Here is a 21,288-nt window from a genome sequence, read left to right on the forward strand (position 1 = left end):
ATTTCTGTGTTGGTCAGAGGCCTCTGTTCACCGCAAGGTAATCTTGAGGACAAAATGTGTGTGGTCTTTTTCTTTCCCATGTGTCTAGCAGAGAGTAGACATGGTGTGTTTAGCTAAACACACTGATTTTAGGTACCAAACATTTAGAAGCATCAGAACTTAAGGCTCTGCAGGATGTCACGCAACATCTTATCACCCGGGTTTGCTAAGCCTTACTCTTTTGAAGTCTGACAGACACTTTACTTGGCTGAAAACTCAGCTATGGCTCCCCAGTGTACAGGAGAACTTAATAACACATCTCTCATTGGGATCGCTCTTTGGGTTCACATGGGTTGTCTGTTTTTCTCTCTAAAGCAATGGAATGACTATAGAGTTTTCTGGACCAATAAGTCACTCTGTTTTTCATGATTCAAAGTTAGGCTTTTATTTGGTTTCAAATTAAAAAAATAAATTTCATTATTAAATAGTGAGATGGATCTAACTGAGGTTCAGAGAAGTAGCCGACTCGGGAATATACCGCCAGGGGTACAATTCAGGGGTGGATTGCCTAAACGAAAATGAGTTGTTAGGTTGTCACGTTTGTTCAAAGTTCGACAGTGGCATAATTCAAAGGAAACTGCGATACAAAGTTTCAAATGTTTACAATGGATGAGAGAAGTAAACCAGCTTATTCTACCGCAATCCCAAATGGATTTCTTTTTTGACGCCAGGCAGCTCGGAGGCTACACCACGGTGCTAATGTCGTCGGGCTCGTCAGCTTTCTTTTGCCTGCTCGGCAGGGACTTCAAGTATTCGAGGTGTCTCCGCGCGTCCTCCTGATTCTGCCTCACGTAGTACACCACGTAAGAGATCACCATGGTGAACCAGCCAAACATGGTGACCAGCATGGCGTAGTCAGTCGTTTTTTTAGGGAGGTTACAAAGGTCGGCGTCATTGGCAGCGTTGAGGAACGGCCTCCCAGCATGTTCATCCAGCACGGAGGTCTTGCAGATCACATTGTGGGCTGTCTCGTGATTGGACACCATGCTCCGCAGGACTTGCTGGAGCGTACAGTCACAGTGCCAGGGGTTGTTGGCAATTCTGGCTCTGGCCTTCAGGTTATTGAAGGCGTTTTTGTGCACGCTCTGAATCCGGTTGTCAGACAAGTCCAGAGTCTGCAGAGTCTCGGCAACTCCCTTGAAGGCGTGCTCGTCGATAAACTCAATGCCGTTTTTGGACAGGTTGAGAACTCTTAGTTGATGGAGGTCCTTAAAAATCTCATTGGGGATGGATGTGATCTGATTGGAGTCCAGGTACAAGAGGACCGTTTCAGGCGGAAGATCTCTAGGTATTTCCTTGAGATTCGCATTGCTACAGGTGACATTTAAACCCCCAGAGGAAGAACAGAGACAGCCCTTGGGACACATACTGGCGGAATGAAAGCACAGTATCATGAGAACAAAACTTTGGAGGAGGAGACACATGGAGAGGGAGCGAGTTAGCCACAGGTCCACCAGATTCATGCTGGAATGTCAGCATAATCACAGGCCCAAGCCTCATCTACTCCGGCAAGCACGTGTGCTCACGGTCCAGCCCTGTCCACACGGTTGGTCTCCTTCTGGCGTGATCCAAAGGGCTGCTACTCACACATGCATCTCTTCATCGTGCTGGTCCTTGCGTGGGCACCTAAAGGGAAGAAAGCAGACGTAATGAGCTCTTTTGCAGATGGGGAGGGGGGGTGCATCGCAACGAAACAGGCATCTGGCATTTTATGTGGGCAGGCGAGCTGTTTATGCAGGTAATTTCCATCAGCACCATTGGGCGTTATCTGTGTAATGGCGTCTCTGCTCAAATCCCAGGTGCTGGGGGAGCGGAAGGTCAACAAACGACGACATTTCCAAGTGACGTCGCCTTGTTGTTCCTGGTGCGGAATCTGAGCAAACAGTCCAGATTCCTCTCCTCTCCACCGGCCTGCGCCACATCCTGTGCCCTTCCTAAAGTTGACGGCAACCAGACGGAGTCACCCCTCTCCCTCCTCTTGCAAGAGGCATCAATGCGAATGAGCCTTTCACATGAGTGGCAATGAGAAATCACCCTGATATTTTACAGTTGATGACCGTAGATAACAACGATTTTCATGGCTTTTGAACGGCTGTCCAATTTGGAGTATTTTCCCTAAAGAAACCCCTTACTTGAATTATGAATGAGACGAATGGGTACATCCCAACCTTCCCAGCACAGTGTTTCCAGGGGCCTCCAGCCTGGATTCTCCAAAGGAGCTGCCTCCCTTGGGGCCTCTGGGGAGTACACCACACCCAGAAGGATGTCCTTACCTGAATTTCCAAAGGATTCTCTTTGTTTGCTAAACAGTGTAGTCCCTCTCCAATAGATCTTCGAATATGACACACAGCTCTTTTTTTTTTTTTTAGTATAAAAAGAGTTTTAAGAAATACTAGCCTCTTATATGTAAGCCAAATCATTAAGCTTATAGAGTGCTGTATGAAGTTATGTCAGTGAAGCTGGGGGTGGGGGGTGGGGAATGACATAATTAGCAGCCAAAGAAATGCAACTGTAAAATGAGCTATGAATGTTTTTCTTCTATCAATATAATTTTAAAAAATACCATCTGTATGCTTATAAGAACAGAATAATATGGCATCCTCATAAACACATATTTTGAGAATATGTTTTGGAAAGAAATTTGGCAATATCTATTGAGAACATTAAATTTTACATATATATATATGTGTATATATATACATATATCTTTTGACATTGTAATTTTCTTTCAAGTAATCTATTCTAGGGAAATGTTCTAAAATAAAAATGTAACATTCCCCCAAAAAGGAAATACTAGCCTCTAAGTCTTCCTCAATACCCTATTCTTTTCTTTCCATTATGTGTGTGTGTGTGTGTGTATGTGTGTATATATATATATAAATCATTTATATATATAAAATCATATTTATTTGCTTTGTCCCTCAGTCATGTCCGACTCTTTGCGACCCTATGGACTATATAGCCAACCAGGCTGCTCTGTCTGTGGGATTTTTCCGGCAAGAATACTGAAATGGGTTGCCATTTCCTTCTCCAGGGGATCTTCCTGACCCAGGGATTGAACCCATGTCTCCTGTGTCTCCTGCACTAGCAGACAGATTCTTCACTGCTGAGCTACCGGGGAAGCATTATATATATAATATATATTATGTACATAATATATGTACATATCCCCTGGAGAAGGGAAAGGCTACTCACTCCAGAATTCTGGCCTAGGGAATAATGGGGTTGCAAAGAGTCAGACACGACTGAGTGCCTTTCACCTTTCACACACATATATATATATATCTTTTATATATACTTATATAAAATATATGTATATATCTTTATATATATATACATATATCTTTTACATATATCCATCTATATATATATATTTCCTGTTGAGCTGTTGTTGGGAAAAGGCCTAAGAAATTGCAAAGCTTTAGTGATATGAGCAAGATTATGAACTTGCCCCAAAATAGAGATGTGAATATAAGTTTACACTTGAAACCGCTCGCTTGTGTAAAGAGGACAGGCATTCTCGCAGACTGGGGAAGTGGCTCTCAGACAGACTCTCGGCCTTGTCCACAATCACAGAGCTCATAAGTGGTACAGATGGCAATCAAGCCAAAGCCTTTGTTCTGACTGGTGAATCTCAATTCTTCTCGCTACCCCTACATCTCTTTCTCGATTCCATCTGCTCCATGGGGACAAACAAAGTCCAGGGACTGCTGCGGCTTCCGATGCTGTTATGCTGCGACTCAGTGCCACATGGAGGATCCCATGAGCCCCAGGGAGGGGGCTCCCTGCCCTGGGAACTTGTGCCTGACTTCAGAGGATTCTCTCTCAGGATCTAAGGAACTAGGAAAAGGTTCATCCCTCTTACAGCCGTGAGCAACAAAAGACTTTGCAAACTTGTCTTTTCTAAAGATCCCAGATGGATAAATAGAGAGGGAAATGACTCCAAATGTTACCAAACTCACAGAAAAGAAGATTAATGTGAGCTGAAAACATAACGAACTGGGTTGTTCATCACGGAAAAAAATCAGATTAGCAACAGCAGAATGAAATGAACGTGCTTTTGGAATCTCGAGTCCCTCAAATGCCAGAGAGGCTGCAGCTGAACCCCGAGGCTGACTAAGCCATCCGTCAACAGCTCGTTTCATCTGCAGTGTAGGCTCACCTCCCTCCCGTGTTTTCCCTCCTGCAAACCTTCATTGCGGGGCATTTGGGGACTGTAGTCATTGCCTAGATGGGGGAGAAAAGACATAAAAGGAAGGTACTGGAGGCTACTTCAGAGAAGAAGGAGGGTGGCAGAGGACAGGCACAGGTTCCTGGGTGGAGGACAGGAGATGGACAAATGAGTGTGAATAGAGAAACTAGAGTTTCCTGTCATCAAGCAACTTCCACCAATTGAGTATGTGCCACCTCCACCCTCCTAAATCCTGTGAATCGGTGCAAACCCTCCTCTGGAGCATACTCACATCTCTCCAGAGACCGAATCCATCTGGAGAAAAGTATCCTCTAATTTAGACTATGAGCTTCCCAGGTGGCTCAGTGGTAAAGAACCCACCCATCAAGGCAGGAGACTCAGGTTTGATCCCCAGGTTGGGAAGATCTCCTGGAGAAGGAAACGCAACCTGCTCCAATATTCTTGCCTGGGCTACAGTCCATGTGGCTGCAAAAGAGTCAGACACGACTTTGGTGACTAAATAACAACAACAGTTTCCACTCTAAGCCCTGTGAGGGCAGGGACTGGTTTCTGCCTCGTGTAGAAATAATAGCAAATAATTACAAGGTAAACTGCACTGAGTTTGTTTTTCAGCTTTCATCCTTATGATCATTGTGCCCGTGGGCAAGTTATTAACCTCTCTACACCTCACTCTGCTCCTCCTCATATAGAGATTATAAAAGCATCTGATGACAATGTTGACATGAAAATTGTATCAGATAATCCATGCCAAGCATTTAGTACAATGCATAGTAGGTACCAAGTGGTCAACACTTGTTAGCTATAGTTATTATTATTATTCCAGAACCATTTCCAACTTGTAACATAGTGCTACATAAATATCTATCATCGTATGAATGAATCAATGAAATATTCAGCAATCTAGCTGTGCTTTTTCTTCCCTACGGTAATTATTTTCATTATTTTGGCACATAAACGTCGGCTCATCAAACATCTGTTGGTTTTACATGTCAAAACAGTAGTAGCCTCCGGCAAAATCACAAGTGTAGATTCCCACTTGAAGAATAGAACTTTTTCTCAGCACACATCTCTAGGCTTTGTTTCTCCAGAATGGTCAGTCCAATGCTCATGGTCACAGACAAGAGATGGTTAGGACGTATCTTCTCAACATCAGAGTGCAATTTGTCTCGAGATGAAATCCTTCATGCCCTATATGGTCCACCCATACACAGGATGAAATGCCTGTTGGGAGTATAAATCCTGCATATTCCTTGCACTCAAAGAGGCTGGACTCAAAACTATTTCATTTTCTCTCTGTGATTCACAAAAAGGGAATGGAATCTTCTGGGGTTGGCTACATCGCTATTGCTGCAACAGCCTCCAGAGCCTTCACCCTCACCCAGGACTTTGAAGTAACAGAAAGACGCAGCATGTGGAGACGTCCAAAGACATCGCATCAAGGTTACCTCCAGCAGGGAGGACAGAAGAACTGTCTCTCTGCTCTGTCGCGCTGATTGACTGTTTTCCAAAGGGATTATCAGCTTGGCATTGCCTGCAAGTACTGGTTAGATGAACAGCTATTCCCAGGAAGGGAAGCTGTGGGGAGATGTGACTCTCAGAGTGAAAACCAGGCATTCTGCAGACACCAGTGCTTCTCCAGCAGAGGGCAGAGCTAAGGAGGCACCTAAATGCCCTCTTGTTCTGACCCTGTCAGGTCTAACCACAAACCCAGAGTAACAAACAAGCCATCCTTCTGCGGGGCGGGGGGCTGGGGTGTGGGGAAGCCTCCTTGCTAACTTCAGAATGAGTGAGTGGGACATAAAGGAGCCCTGGGGTCACCTTGGTGAGGTGACAGGCACAGCAGCTCTCCGCCTGCCCTCTTGAGGAGGAAGACGACCCAGCAAGGGGACAGCCCAAATGAAACAGCACCTCTTCTGCCTCCTAAATTCCCCTTCGCATCCCTCAACTCATTACTTCTGCCCCATCCTCACGCCCTCATTCCCTTCCAATAAGTCCGGGGCCACGAGGAAGCTGCAGGGTTTCTGGCTGTGCTGTCAGGGCTGAGCTGCGCCCCCACAGAGGACCGTTTGATCCCCAGACCCGAGCCTTGCTCCCGTGTCCCTGTCACACAAGTTTCCTTTTTTCCCCTTTGGTCGCACCCCTTGGCATGCAGAACTCCCCTGACCAGGGATCGAACTTGTGCCCCCCGCAGTGGAAGTGCAGCCTGAACCACTGGACAGTCAGGGAGGTCCCCTGTCACACAAGTTTCTGAGCTTCAGTAATTAATGCTGGGATCGGGTGGCAATCCTCAAATACTGTTTCCAGAAAGAAAAAAAAATGTACTTAGCAGCCTACTAAGTGAGAAGGCAGTTCTTTCCATGGCTCATTAAACTCTATCTTGCATGGAAGCAACCTAAATGTCCATCGACAGAGGAATAGATAAAGATGTGGTACATACATAAAATGGAATGTTAGCTGCTCAGTCATGTCCAGCTCTTTGAACCCGTGGACTGCAGCCCACCAGGCTCCTCTGTCCATGGGACTTTCCAGGCAAGGATACTGGAGTGGTTTACCATTTCCTTCTCCAGGGGATCTTCCCGACCCAGGGATTGAACCTGGGGCTTCTGCATTGCAGGTGGATTCTTCACTGACTGAGCTACCAGGGAAGCCCCTATAATGGAATATTACCCAGCCATTGAAAAGAATGAAATACGGCCTCTTGCAGCATATGATGGACTTAAAGATTGACATACTGAGTGAAGTTAAGTCAGGCAGAGAAGGAGACATCCCTTATGTGTGGAATCTGAAAAGAAATGATACAAATGAACTTATTTACCAAACAGAAACAGACTCACAGAGAACAAACGATTCCTGGGAAAAGGGATAATTACGGAGTTTGGGATGGAAAATACACACTGCTGTGTTTAAGATGGATAACCAACAAGGACCTACTGTACAGCACAGGGAACTCTGCTCAATGTCATGTGGCAGCCTGGATGCCAGGGGAGTTTGGGGGAGAATGGATACATGGATATGTATGGCTGAGTCCCTTCACTGTTCATCTGGAGCCACCACAATATTGTTAATCGCCTAAACCCCAATATAAAATAAAAATCTAAAAAAAAAACCAGGGGACTGTATAACCTAGACATTACCAGTTTACTTTTGCTTTTAACTCTCTGAAGCGCCCCAACTTAGACAAATATATAGCTCTGCTTTGGTGTAACTTAATTATCTAAGTTTAAATACAGGCTGTCACTTATTTGTGACCTTGGTCAAACCTTTCTGTGCATTTAAATTCTTTGTCTAAAAAGCTGGCATAATAGAGGAATTCTCTGGTGGGCCAGTGGTTAGGAAATTACATACTGATTTCTTTATTTGCTCAAGTTTTCTGTCAACTAAATTGTTGCTCAGTCTAACGTCCAATCACAAGTCTGATGTACATTATTATATATGTGGATCCTCTGTAAGTGGTTGGGCTTTTGTGTACTTTACTGTATAGAGTACATTAGTGTAGTATTTTTATTTCAAGCCTATAATGTGAGGAAGCAAGTGAAAAAGCAGGCTGATGCAGCTGGTACTTGTGCACTTTACAAGGTCCTGTCCTGTAAGATTGGAAATGTTTCTTTATTTTTTTGTATTTTTTAGTGTATTATTTGTGCAAAAAGGATTATAAGACCATTACAGAATAGTACTATACAGTTGATTGCGTTAGCTGGGTATCTAGGCTAACTTTGATGGACTTATGAACATACTCTTGGAAAGGAACTCGTTCATTTGCAAGGGACTTACTGTATATCCTGGCCCCTCCGTTTCCTCTCCAGAGTACTTCCTTGGAGCTAATAAGAGGTTGTCTCTCTCAGGCTATAGTCCTCACTAAGGTCCTAGAACCAAACTTATCGGGAAACTTTCAGATTTTTTTTTTTTTTGAGTCAGCACTAACAAATAAACAACACTTTTTTTTTTGAACTCTCTCTCTCTCTCTCACTGGGTACTAAATAAAGAATAAAGATAAGATTATGTCTTCCCTGACATCTGTATTTATTATTCATCATGCTGCAAGGTTATAGGAAGGCCGAGTGGGAACCCATCTGTCTCAGTTTCTTTCAGCTTCTCTGTTATTATTACTTCCCACCAAGTGCCTAAGGTATTCGCAAGAGTGAGAGCTTTGCAAACTCTTAACACACAATCTACGTAAGTGTAGGCTCCCAAAGATGCTCCAAGGTGCAGAGGCAACTTGAACACTGCTTTTAGAAAGCATTATCCTTGCTGAATTCAGCTGCATTTCTGACTGGGATGGATGACTCTTACCACACACACACACAAAAAACCCCCACAAAAAACCAACTTATCATAATCAATGACTTGGTGGGGAAAGTACAGGATTCAGATCTAAAATCAAGGAAATGAAAACACTAATTTAAATAGACACACGTACCTCAATGTTCACAGCCACGTTATTCACAATAGCCAAGATATGGAAACAGCCTAAACGTCCATTAACACTTGGATAAAGAATGGATAAAGAAAATGTGGCATATGCATAGACAATGAGATACTATCGGCCATTAAAAAAAAATGAAATCTTGCCTTTTCCAACAACATAGATGGACCTGGAAGATATTATCCTTAGTGAAGTAAGTCAGAGAAAGACAAATACTGTATATTTTCACTATATGTGGAATTCAAAATATGTAGAAACAAGCAAATAAAACAGAAACAGTGTCAAGATACAGAAGACCAACTGCTGGTTAACAGTGAGGAGAGGGGCGGGAAAAGAGGAAAATAGGGAAAGAGGATTAAGAGGTAACAAACGACTAAGTATTAAAAAACAAGATACAAGGATGAGATGTTCAGCACAAGGAATACAGCCAACGTTTTATAACTTTAAATGGAATATAATCTATAAAAGTATAGCAGTATTATAATGTATACCTGAAACTAACATAAAACTGCAAATCAACTAAATGTAACTATGAGTGATGATGGAAGTTAACTAGACTTATTGTAGTAAAATTTTTTGCAATATATACAAATACTGAATCAATGTTGTATACTTGAAACTAATATACCATTATATATAATTACTTTTAATAAAAGATGTCAAGTAAATATTAAGTGAAGATGTACATATATGATCCCCTCAGGGATCAATGCAAAGAAATAGAGGAAAACAATAGAATGTGAAAGACTAGAGATCTCTTCAAGAAAATTAGAGATACCCAGGGAACATTTCATGCAAAGATTGGCTCAATAAAGGACAGAAATGGTATGGATCTAACAGAAGCAGAAGATATTAAGAAGGGGTGGCAAGAATACACAGAAGAATTGTACAAAAAAGATCTTCACAATGCGGATAATCATGAGGGTGTGATCACTCACACTCAACTAGAGCCAGACATCCTGGAATGTGAAGTGAGGTGGGCCTTAGGAAGCATGACTATGAACAAAGCTAGTGGAGGTGACGGAATTCCAGTTGAGCTATTTCAAATCCTGAAAGATGATGCTATGAAAGTGCTGCACTAAATATGCCAGCAAATTTGGGAGACTCAGCAGTGGCCACAGGACTGGAAAAGGCCAGTTTTCAGTCCAATCTCAAAGAAATGCCAAAGAATGCTCAAGCTACGACACAATTGCACTCATCTCGCACTCTAGTAAAGTAATGCTCAAAATTCTCCAAGCCAGGCTTCAGCAGCACGTGAACCATGAACTTTCAGATGTTCAAGCTGGTTTTAGAAAAGGCAGAGGAATCAGAGATCAAATTGCCAACATCTGCTGGCTCGTGGAAAAAGCAAGAGAGTTCCAGAAAAACATCTATTTCTGCTTTATTGACTATGCCAAAGCCTTTGACTGTGTGGATCACAATAAACTGTGGAAAATTCTGAAAGAGATGGGAATACCAGTCCACCTGACCTGCCTCTTGAGAAACCTATATGCAGGTCAGGAAGCAACAGTTAGAACTGGACATGGACCAACAGACTGGTTCCAAATAGGAAAAGGAGGACGTCAAGGCTGTATATTGTCACCCTGCTTATTTAACTTCTATGCAGAGTACATCATGAGAAACGCTGGGCTGGAAGAAGCACAAGCTGGAATCAAGATTGCTGGGAGAAATATCAATAACCTCAGATATGCAGATAACACCACCTTTATGGCACAAAGTGAAGAAGAACTAAAGAGCCTCTTGATGAAAGTGAAAGAGGAGAGTGAAAAAATTGACTTAAAGCTCAACATTCAGAAAACTAAGATCATGGCATCCGGTCCCATCACTTCATGGCAAGTAGATGGGGAAACAGGGGCTGTCTTTATTTTTCTGGGCTCCAAAATCACTGCAGATGGTGATTGCAGCAATTAAATTAAAAGACACTTGCTCCTTGGAAGGAAAGTTATGGCCAACCTAGATAGCATATTAAAAAGCAGAGACATTACTTTGCCAACAAAGGTCCATCTAGTCAAGGCTATGGTTTTTCCAGTAGTCATGTATGGATGTGAGAGTTGGACTGTGAAGAAAACTGAGCACAGAAGAATTGATGCTTTTGAACTGTGGTGTTGGAGAAGACTCTTGAGAGTCCCTTGGACTACAAGGAGATCCAACCAGTCCATCCTGGGTATTCATTGAAGGGACTGATGTTGAGTCTGAGACTCCAATACTTTGGCCACCTGATGCAGAGAGCTGACTCATTTGAAAAGACCCTGATGCTGGGAGGGATTGGGGCAGGAGGAGAAGGGGATGACAGCGGATGAGATGGGTGGGTGGTGTCACTGACACAATGGACATGGGTTTGGGTGAACTCTGGGAGTTGGTGATGGACAGGGAGGCCTGGCGTGCTGCGGTTCATGGGGCTGCAAAGAGTCAGACACGACTGAGCGACTGAACTGAACTGATGTAAAACAAAAGAGATCAATCTACACACACACACACACACACACACGTATAATTAAAACATTATTGAAGAATGTTTATATAAAATGCCTATATAAAAACCTTATATAAAAAATAGATAATAGTCTTATATTCAGAGTATGGTTCTAGAGCAGATGGTGTAGAGAATTTTGACTTTTTATCTTATAATCTTCTCTACTATTTCAATCTTTGCCATGAGCACAGTCATAGTATTAACTAGGTAAGGAAAAAAGGGGTTGGTCTGAAGCTACTGACTGATAAGCTATTCTCTGTTAGGAGTTACAGAAAGTACAAAAGTAGGCAAGACATAATGTCTCTTCTGACCAGCTGAGTCACCCTAAAAAGTCGTTTAAACTGTCTGAGTCTTAGATGAGAGTACAGCACACCATAAGCCTGAGGTTAGATAAAACCAGGGTCAACCCTCAGTTTGGGTACCAGCTGGGGGAGCTTGGGAAAACAAAGTGACTGTTTGGAGTCCAAGGTTTCTCAGCTATAAATAAGAATAACACTCATTTCACAGGTTTCATGTATGGTTGTAACTGTGCCACTCTCATAGCAGATGCCTGACAAAATATTACAGACTCTGAACACGCTTTCAAAGGCATCACAGTCAAGTTCAGATTTCCCAAGGGTTCTGTGGAATACCATCTGTGAGTTGCAGTCTCGTAAGTCTGAGAAACACACTTTTTGAGAGTTACAATGGTCATCAGCCTATTTAAGGTTCTAAGAAGTTACAGCAAAGGAACCTATTAACTCAGAATTATCCAAACATACTTGGTCCCCCTGCCAAAGGCCTCTGGTGTCCTGTAATTTTTATAGCATAACCATCCACGGAATATGATAACTGGTAAATTCAGATCTAACTAAAGAACATTTAATATTATCGCTACTATTTCTCCTCTTACTTCATCCAAATATTCTGAAGGAATACGAGGTGACATGTTTTGCAAATGAGAATTCAATTTGCCACTTGATCCTTCTCAGGCCAAATAATATTACCATACAGAAATAATCACCACCAACTATTAATAAGATTCATTGCAGGCAGAGATGAAAAAATGACTAATCTATAGCTAGCACAAAGGATCATTTTGTTTAATGAAAGAAATATCTCGATTAAAACTTACATGTCCATAAATAAATGGCAACAAATGGGATATTAGTGTGTTTCAATTTCAGGCTCTTCGATTTCCTCATCCTGCCTCAGGCACCACTTTTATTTTTGGAAAATCATTAATAACATGATCCTTAAGGGCTTTGAAACCTTGCACATGTGTGCTCAGCTGTGTCCGACTCTGACCTCATGGACCATAGCCTGTCTGGCTCCTCTGTCCATGAGATTTAAGAGGTAAGAATACTGGAGTGGGTTGACATTTCCTTCTCCAGGAGAGCTTCCCAACACAAGGATGGAACCTGCATCTCCCGCGTCGGCAAGCAGGTTATTTACCACTACTGTCAGCCGGGAAGCCCCCTGAAAACCTTAGAGAGTGGTAACTCAAAGAGAAGGCTTTGGAGTTAGCCATATCTAAGCCTCTAACAACAAAGGTCTGTCTAGTCAAGGCTATGGTTTTTCCTGTGGTCATGTATGGATGTGAGAGTTGGACTGTGAAGAAAGCTGAGCGCCAAAGAACTGATGCTTTTGAACTGTGGTGTTGGAGAAGACTCTTGAGAGTCCCTTGGACTGCAAGGAGATCCAACCAGTCCATTCTGAAGGAGATCAGCCCTGGGATTTCTTTGGAAGGAATGATGCTAAAGCTGAAACTCCAATACTTTGGCCACCTCATGTGAAGAGTTGACTCATTGGAAAAGACTCTGATGCTGGGAGGGATTGGGGGCAGGAGGAGAAGGGCATGACAGAGGATGAGATGGCTGGATGGCATCACTGACTCGATGGATGTGAGTCTGAGTGAACTCTGGGAGTTGGTGATGGACAGGGAGGCCTGGCATGCTGCGATTCATGGGGTCGCAAAGAGTCGGACATGACTGAGCGACTGAACTGAACTGAAGCCTCTAACTTTGACATTCAATCACTTGTGTGTGTGGTAAGTCACTTTAGTCGTGTCTGACTCTGTGTGACCCTATTGGCTGTAGCTTGCCAGGCTCCTCTGTCCATGGGATTCTCCAGGTAAGGATACTGGAGTGGCAAATAGTTATTAAACATATACAGTTACAACTCTTATTAACTCATATCTCAACAGGATTAGATTTTAAGAAATGTGAATATGAGAAATAGAATATTTAGACTATGGTTTTAAGAAAAGTTGTTATAAATGGTACATTACATTTGCCTTCTCAAAATTATATCCTCTTTCTCATGCAACTTACTGACACAAACTGACAACTTTATGCATATTTCCACTGTAAGCTGTAATTAAATTGGAACTTTTTAAATTAGGGAAACTGAATTTTCAGAGTAATTTCTTATAATTGCATCAAATTCTTGGAAAGTTGTATTTTTATTATTTAAAATGAATAAATCTGAACTCCTAGAAAAAAAAAGAAGTGGCCTTAGGATTTACTTTGATCGCAGATGGAGCAGAAGTTGTATTTTGCCTGTTCTAAGCCTCGGCCTTTTCAAGAGCACGTGCCCCTGCTTTGCTCTTGGAATCTGCCCAGCCACCACGGCCAGCACGCTGGGCAGTGAGTGATCCCATGAATCTCACCACTGTCCCAGCCTAGACCCAGCCACACACTGACATGTGGGAAACCCAAACCAGAGCATCAGAGTCAACTATCGGATCTGCGGGTTTTGGACTCATGGACTCATGAGTGAGCCCACCTTAGACTAGAGGACCATTCAGGTACTCATGAACTTGTACGCAAATGCCACCAGGTTTGGGCACACTATTATCTCAAAAAAGCTAGCTGATACACATGGACATTTAACGGTTTAAAAAGTTAATATATTTATGTTAATTATCACAAGGCCCGATTGACATTTAACAGATTCATACCAACAGCTATTAGAAAAAAATGCTTCTTAAAGTTTAATAGAAAACTCATTCAAGAAGGCTGTAGTGGCTCAATGCTGAAGGGCATTAGCAGTTACATTATCAGTAGAACTCTGTCTACTGACCATGAGCGTCAATAATGTTCCAAACTGCTACGGCATCCCCCAAGCAGCTCAGGAAAGCCAATACATAGATGAAAGACATTCATTCAAGACCAAGATCAAATCTGGATAATACGTTTTAAATACTGGTTGCTCCCATACCCCTGGTGCCTATGGCTCAGCGCCCAGAGTGGGGTCAGAGCTCCATCTGTGTAGCTAGGACCAGGGCCTCGCGGGTCAGACTGTATCTGACACTGAGTCCCAGCTCCATCCATGACCTTGCCTTGCCTCAGTCTCCTCCTGTATAAACAACGATCACAGCAGTAGCTATACTTCTTCTATTTGTGGGTGTGTGCTAAGTCACTTCCGTCATATCTGACTCTTTACGACCCCAAGGACTGTAGTCCACCAGGATCCTCTGTCCATAGGATTCTTCAGGCAAGAATACTGGAGTGGGTTATCAGGCCCTTCTCCAGGGGATCTTCCCAATCCAGGGGTCAAACCCGGGTGTCCTGCGTTGGCAGGCAGATTTTTTTTTTTTTTTTTTACGACCAGGCCACCTGGGAAACCCTCTTCTATTTGTAGTGAGGATTAAAGGAGATCATTTAGGTGCACTTGAAACAGGATGTGGCACTAAGTCAGTAAATGTTAGTTATTCCTATTTGTTGAGCGATTTCTGCTTGACACATACTCTTGGAGACAGGGCTTCAGAAGCCATCATGCAAACAGAGACAAATATCAGAGGGACAACTACAGGGAAAACCAAGTTTCTAGAGATTCAGTGGAGAATGTTTTTTTGAGTGTTCCTTGCACTACTTTTATTTTTGTAACTTTTTAAAAGTTTGAAATTTTTCCAAATAAGTTTTGAAAAACTTAAAAAATATATATATTAAGAGTGTCACATACTGATATGAAACTCATACTGTATGCATACCATTGGCTGAATTTTTCACTTTATCAATAGTTTCCCATGTTATCACATAATCTTTTAATCTATCATGTTTATTTTTTAATAATTTTATTGTGGTAAAAGTCATACAATATAAAACATACTAATTTAACTGTATTTAACCGTACCATTCAGTGGCAGTAGGTACGTTCACATTACAATTCTCATCATTATCCGTCTCCTGAATTTCTCACCTTCCTAAACTGAAACTGTCCTCATTAAACAGCAGCGCCCCACCCAGTCCCTGGAATCGACCAACGTACTTTCTGATTCTGAATGTGGGTGTTCTAGTCACCTCGTATAAGTGGAATCACACAGTATTTGTCTGCATCTAATGTACACTGGAATGCATTTCTAAGTTAACGTAATCTACGTCCTGCAAACAGACTGTGCCTTCTTTTTTCCTCCAGTGCCATGCAGCAGGTTCTCATTGGTTATCTGTTTTATACACAGGAGTATATATATGTCAATCCCAATCTCCATGAAGAATTTCAAGGTCATGCCTTAGCAACTGTGATGAAACAGAACGGAAATAAACAATATTTTGTTAATTCAGGCGCTATGGCCAGCATGCAGTTACTCTGAGGTGCTCACCTGTTGTTTTGTCTGCAAAAGGTGTTCATCAAATGAAACCTGCTCTCCATTGCAGACACCTAAAGGTAGACCCCCCAGGGAAGGCTTTCTCCAATTTCATTTTGGCCACTCACCCACCAGCACGCCTGCCCAGACCTGTGACTTCACAGAAAGTGTCACCGAGTAATCCAGGCTGATAACCTGAGGCTGACATCTGGACCCTGATTTCACTTGCCTTCAAATTATCCTTCCTTCTAGAACCTGACAATTTTTCCTTTCCAGAATGCCTGTGTGAAAAACCAAGTAGAATTGCCACCCCTCCAACATGCTAGGAGAAAACAAGCAGTGGATAAATTATCCTGAACCCTCATGTGATTTGCCTTCAATTTCAGGCTGAGTCTTCATTCCACTAAGGATCCTAAGGTACACTGTCAAATTCCATCTTCTCGGTGACCTCATGGGGGATCAGGTAAGATCAAACTTTTCCTCACTGATTTTATCCTGTGATACATGCTTTTCAAAAAGCGATGTCCTCTACTGTATAGTGCAGGGAACACTGCTCAATACGCTGTAATAACCTATATGGGAAAGGTACCGAAAAAGAATGAATACATGTGTATGAATAGCTGAGTCACTTTGCTGTGCATCGGAAACTGACACAGCATTGTAAGTGACACTACACTCCCATTTAAAAAAAAATAAATAAATATGCTAGCATGCTAATATGCACTAATTAAGTATGCTAATAAACAAATATGTTAATATACATAAAAAAAAAAAAAAAAACCAGACTTAAGTCTTCCTTAGAGAAGAAGATAAGGTGGAAAAACAGTATCTGCAGAATTATAGAGTCACACAGAAGGCTTGCTTGGATACTACTGATGACAATTTAATTCAAGCCAAAGGATCCTCAGACAGGCAGTCTCCTGCTCATGAAATTATGCCCTTGGGTGAACGAGGCCGTGCTTTCAGATTAATGGCTTGGGTCTTGCCTAGAGCTGTTCTCACCTCTTCCTGTTCTCCACCCGAGTCCTTTATCTTCTCAGTGAAACATAGGCTTCTTCCCCTCAAACTTCCTTTTACGTAAGGAAACTCAACAAAACAAAAAAAGGAAACCAGAACTGAGTTTTCATACTACGTAGTTCATGGCACGTCCATGGGGAACTGTGGGGCCCTGTGTTGGTTTGATTTGCCTCTGGGAATCACCCGGAAAAATTAACAGCTACCCAGGGACTTAGCTTTTGTCAACAACCAACCAAATAAAACTTTCCAAACTCACTTAATTGTCTGCAGGATGCAGTAAGACTTCCTCAACACCTCACTCAGAGGTAAAATGCCAATTGAAATAAAACCGAATGTGTGTTCTCCATCCCAGCATGTACTCTATCTTGGGGAAGAAACCAGCCAGGTAAGATTAAGTAAGAAAGGTAAGAATCGGTCCAGGTGAAGATAAGAAAGTCAGGCAGAGGAGAGAGCCACTCCCAGAAAAAGATAACAAATTCCCATTTCTGTCTCATCTGAAGGCTTGCACAGTTTTTAAAATGTAAATCATCAGAATATTAAGAAGCAGTCACCAGCTTGATTGCCCATTGGACAGTTTCAGAAGCTGTGACCAAATTGTTCTCGTTCAGTCACTCAGTCGTGTGCTACTCTTTGTGACTCCATGGACTGCAGCACACCAGACCCCTCTGTCCTTCACCATCTCCCAGAGTTTGCTCAAACTCATGTCCGTTGAGTCGATGACGCTATCTAACCATCTCATCCTCTGCTGACCCTTGCACCTGTGACCAAGTTGCCTATGTATTAAAGCAAGTCCGCACACAGTCAGCTCCAGTAACGACTGGTCAGGAGAAGGTGGGTGGTTTTTACGCCACCTTGGCATTTTGCTTTGTCTCAGGATGTGAGAACGGGGGAAATGTTGGGTCTGGGCTGGCCTCCCGACTCCCTGACGTAGTGACACTGAACTTAAGCATGAGGACATCATTCTCCCCGCTGCCCCTACCCCAGGACCCTGCATCCCACACACTTCTTTGCACCTCAGCAGTTCCTAAAGTGACAGGTAGGCGGGGTGGACAGGGTGGTCGTGAGCAGCCTCAGGGCTGACTCAGGGTCAGGGACCCAGGAGGTGCTCAGGACCTGCTTGCTCAATGAAGGGCTGAATGGCTGAAAACAAGGCAGACGTTTCTCAAGAACCAAAGAGCCTGACAGGGTGCAGACGTGCCCCCTGTCTTTCATCTAGATGGTAGCCGAGAAACCAAGGAAGAGAGAGCACCACTAATGGCGACCTGCTTCTCTCGCAGTCAGGACCCAAATCGACGCGGGTAGCCTTCCACATTGAGAAAGTGAAGAAGGCAGCGTCCCGCTCAAGAACACCAGCATCCAGCAGAATCAGTAGGTTGGTGCCCCGGCATGCCAGGTGGGCTCACCGTGTTTAACATGCCGAGATGGGTCTCGGCCTCTCAGATGCTGTCTCATCAAGCCAGTGACATTGGCCTGGCCTGTGAGTTTCAGAAACACATAGTCAAAACATGAAGGTAAAATATTTATGGGGAACCCACTCCAGTATCCTTGCCTGGAAAATTCCATGGATGGAGCCTGGCAGGCTACAGTCCATGAGGTCAAAAAGAGTCGGACATGACTGAGAAACTTCACTTCACTTTTAGAGGCAGAGGGGGCCTCTCTGGTGGCTTGGTGGTAAAGAATCCATCTGCCAATGCAGGAGATTTGGGTTTGACCCCTGGGTCAGGCAGATCCCTTGGAGAAGGAAAGCGCAACCCACTCCAGTATATTCTTGCCTCAAAAATCCCACAGGCAGAGGAGCCTGGCAGGCTACAGTCCAAGAGGTCCCAGAAGAGTCAGACACGACTTAGGGACTAAACAACGCTATAAGTGGCAGAGACAGACTGAATCTGTACCAAGTGGACTTTTCACTTTAGTTGTGCAGCATTTCTCTCTTTGCCTGTCCTCTGTTTCAGCTCACCATCGACCCTTAGGGAGAGGGAGCATCTATGAGTCTATAAGGCCTCCTGGTGCTTAGCTGCAGAGAGCTCTCCAGAGGTGAGGCTGTCCTGGAAGGACTCCAACACCGAGTTCTCTTCAGTGGAGGAAACAGATGGCACTCATCTCATGATGGGGAAGCCAAGGCCTTGACCACATGAAGAGCTGACTCTTCTATTATCCAGGTAGTAGACTCTTATCTCTTTGGGCATCCAGGGAGGTCTGTTCCAATTGATTAACAACTATCTAAGATTGGGACCGTGCTTGCCTTTCTGTAGGCAGAACTAGGACAGAGTGGTTGAAAGTCTGCTCTAAGCAGGGACGATGGGGGTGGTTCGGAAAAGGTCATTATTGTCTTTTGGTACAGGCAAATATGCCCTGATGAGGCTGGACTTTCCATTTCAACAAAGAAACAGCAAGCTCTCTTACCTCTGTGGCCCTTTCTTTGCAAGATATGTCTGTGGAAATGACCTAAATGTCCATCGGCAGAAGAACGGATATAGGATATGTGGTGTGTACACAGTGGAATACTAATCAGCCATCAAAAAGAACAAAATAAAAAGAAAAGAATGAAAGAATGCCATTTGTAGCAGCATGGACGAACCTAGAGATGATCACATTAAATGAAATAAGTCAGAGAAAGACAATATCATATCATATCACTTACAGGTAGACTCTAAAATAGGACACAAAGGAACCTATCTGTGGCCCAGAAACAGAATTATGGACACAGAACAGACTGGTGGTTGCCAAGGGGGAAGGGAGCTGGAGGAGGCATGGAGTGGGAGGTTGGGGTTAGCACATGTTAGCTGTTATATGTAGAGAATGGATAAACAACACGGTCCTACCATAGAGCACAGAGAACTATGTGCAATATCTTACGATAAACCATAATGGAAAAGAATGACTGAATCACTTTGCTGTACGGCAGAAGTTAACACATTGTAAATCTACTATGCTTCAAAAAAATACATTAAATGTATGTCTGTTATCCTCCACAGGGCAGCACATCTGTTATCTGCTGACCTGAGAAGGGTAGTTGCCTGGGTGTCTGGCTGTGGACATATTTATAAAGGTCTCTTTTCTCTTAATTTATCATAAAACTTCCATGTAAGTCTTCCCAGATACATGTGAGGTTCCTGAGCCTTTTTCTGAGATGACCAAGGTGGAAGCTTCAGAGAGGCGTGTTTATAATGTCAACAAAGGAAGCGCTCGCAGACAGTGTTCCCAGAGGCCACCGTGGGGACATCTCCTTGTTTGGAGGCTCTGCCCCATGGCCACAGGCAACGCTGCTGCTGCTGCTGCTGCTGCTGCTGCTGCAGGAGGTGGAGAAGCCTCGGGCTAATGTCTGATGAGTCAGACTCTGGATTCTTCCAACCCCTGGGGCTCTCTCTCTCTCTCTTTCATCCACCTCCTGGGTCCTGGGTCATTTTCACCACTCATTATCGCCAGCACCAGAAGGAAAGTGGAGGAAATGAAGGGAGATGAAATTCAAATGAATCAATCCTGCCACTTGTCTGCAGCTCAGCTTGCGAGCATACAGGGGCGAGGCGGCGGCTGCTCTTCTGTGGGTTCCGAGTCTCTGAGCTATTCCTGTGCCCCTTGCTGCCAGGCAATATTGAGGGGGCTGGATGCAAATGAGCTGTTGGGATAGAAGCAGAGAGGCGGTGGGGAAGCTCACTCCGGCAGCAACTTCTTCAAAGGAAAGGGAAAGGATGTCACACAGAGTAGCCCAAGTTTTATAAAACAAGGTTACGTTTGGACTCATCTTATTCCCTTAGAAGTAGAGGGAAAGGGATGCGAAGACCACACTGAGAGCAGTTATAATGCAGAAGATGCACCGACTTTCATAGCAACAAAAAGAAAGTATTCTGCAAAGAGTATGCCGAGGACAGCAACAACAGATGCAAGGAAGAACTGTATGAAAACCCGAAAGAAGAACGAAAGGAAAACAAAACACAGGAGTATCTTTAACCCACCGTCATTCACACAGGTAGGCTGCAGGAGAGGGAAGGAAGCTGGAATGGCCGGGCTTGTCCTCTTCACTCTGAGCTCATGTGATGGGAAGGGACTGGACCCTGGTTCCCAGTGTCCTGTCCTGCTCTGGAGCCGACCCTGCAAAGTGCCACCCACATGGCCCTGCAAGGAAGAGCTTATGTAATAGGAAGGGCTTGTTCCAGATACTGGGAAGCTGATGGGGAAAACCTTTTTCAGGGACCGTCTCCAAAGCAGAATCACTTTGCCTCCCAGGAAGAACCCACACGCAATGACTGACCAGGGAAAGGGAGAAAGTCCTGGCCACACTGGACCATTCTGGGACAGCTCTGAGCTGCCTCGGGGTGGGCTGAGGTCATCTCAAGGCTCTGCATCACAGGGTAACTTCTTCCTCTCGCCAGTCCATCCCATCCCATCCACAAATGCTGATCCCAAGTGCACTACTTCTTAATAAACTTCTTGTTTGCAGAGTCCCATTCCCAGTCTTCTCCCCTGAAAGCTTGACAAGTGATCATCCTGCCTGGGATGTACAGTTGATCATTTTTTTTTTTTCTGAGCTAAAGATTCACTCTTGGTTATGATATTGGTATGTACGAGAGAAGCTATGG

At 43.7% G+C, this 21,288-nt stretch overlaps 1 protein-coding gene across 7 annotated transcripts in view; it reads right to left on the bottom strand.

The window, feature by feature from the left end:
* Positions 1–408: 408 nt before the first annotated feature.
* The window catches only part of LRRC3B (leucine rich repeat containing 3B), a 94,643-nt gene continuing 73,763 nt past the window's right edge, over positions 409–21,288 (bottom strand). For all 7 annotated transcript variants that reach the window (XM_061404670.1, XM_061404671.1, XM_061404673.1 and 4 more), the window contains one exon: positions 409–1,665. In XM_061404670.1, the coding sequence (XP_061260654.1) occupies positions 723–1,502 (780 nt within the window). In that variant the 5' untranslated portion in view covers positions 1,503–1,665 and the 3' untranslated portion in view covers positions 409–722. The remainder of the gene's footprint in view (positions 1,666–21,288) is intronic.

This window comes from Bos javanicus, chromosome 27 (assembly GCF_032452875.1).
Source record: "Bos javanicus breed banteng chromosome 27, ARS-OSU_banteng_1.0, whole genome shotgun sequence".
Taxonomy (NCBI): Eukaryota; Metazoa; Chordata; class Mammalia; order Artiodactyla; family Bovidae; genus Bos; species Bos javanicus.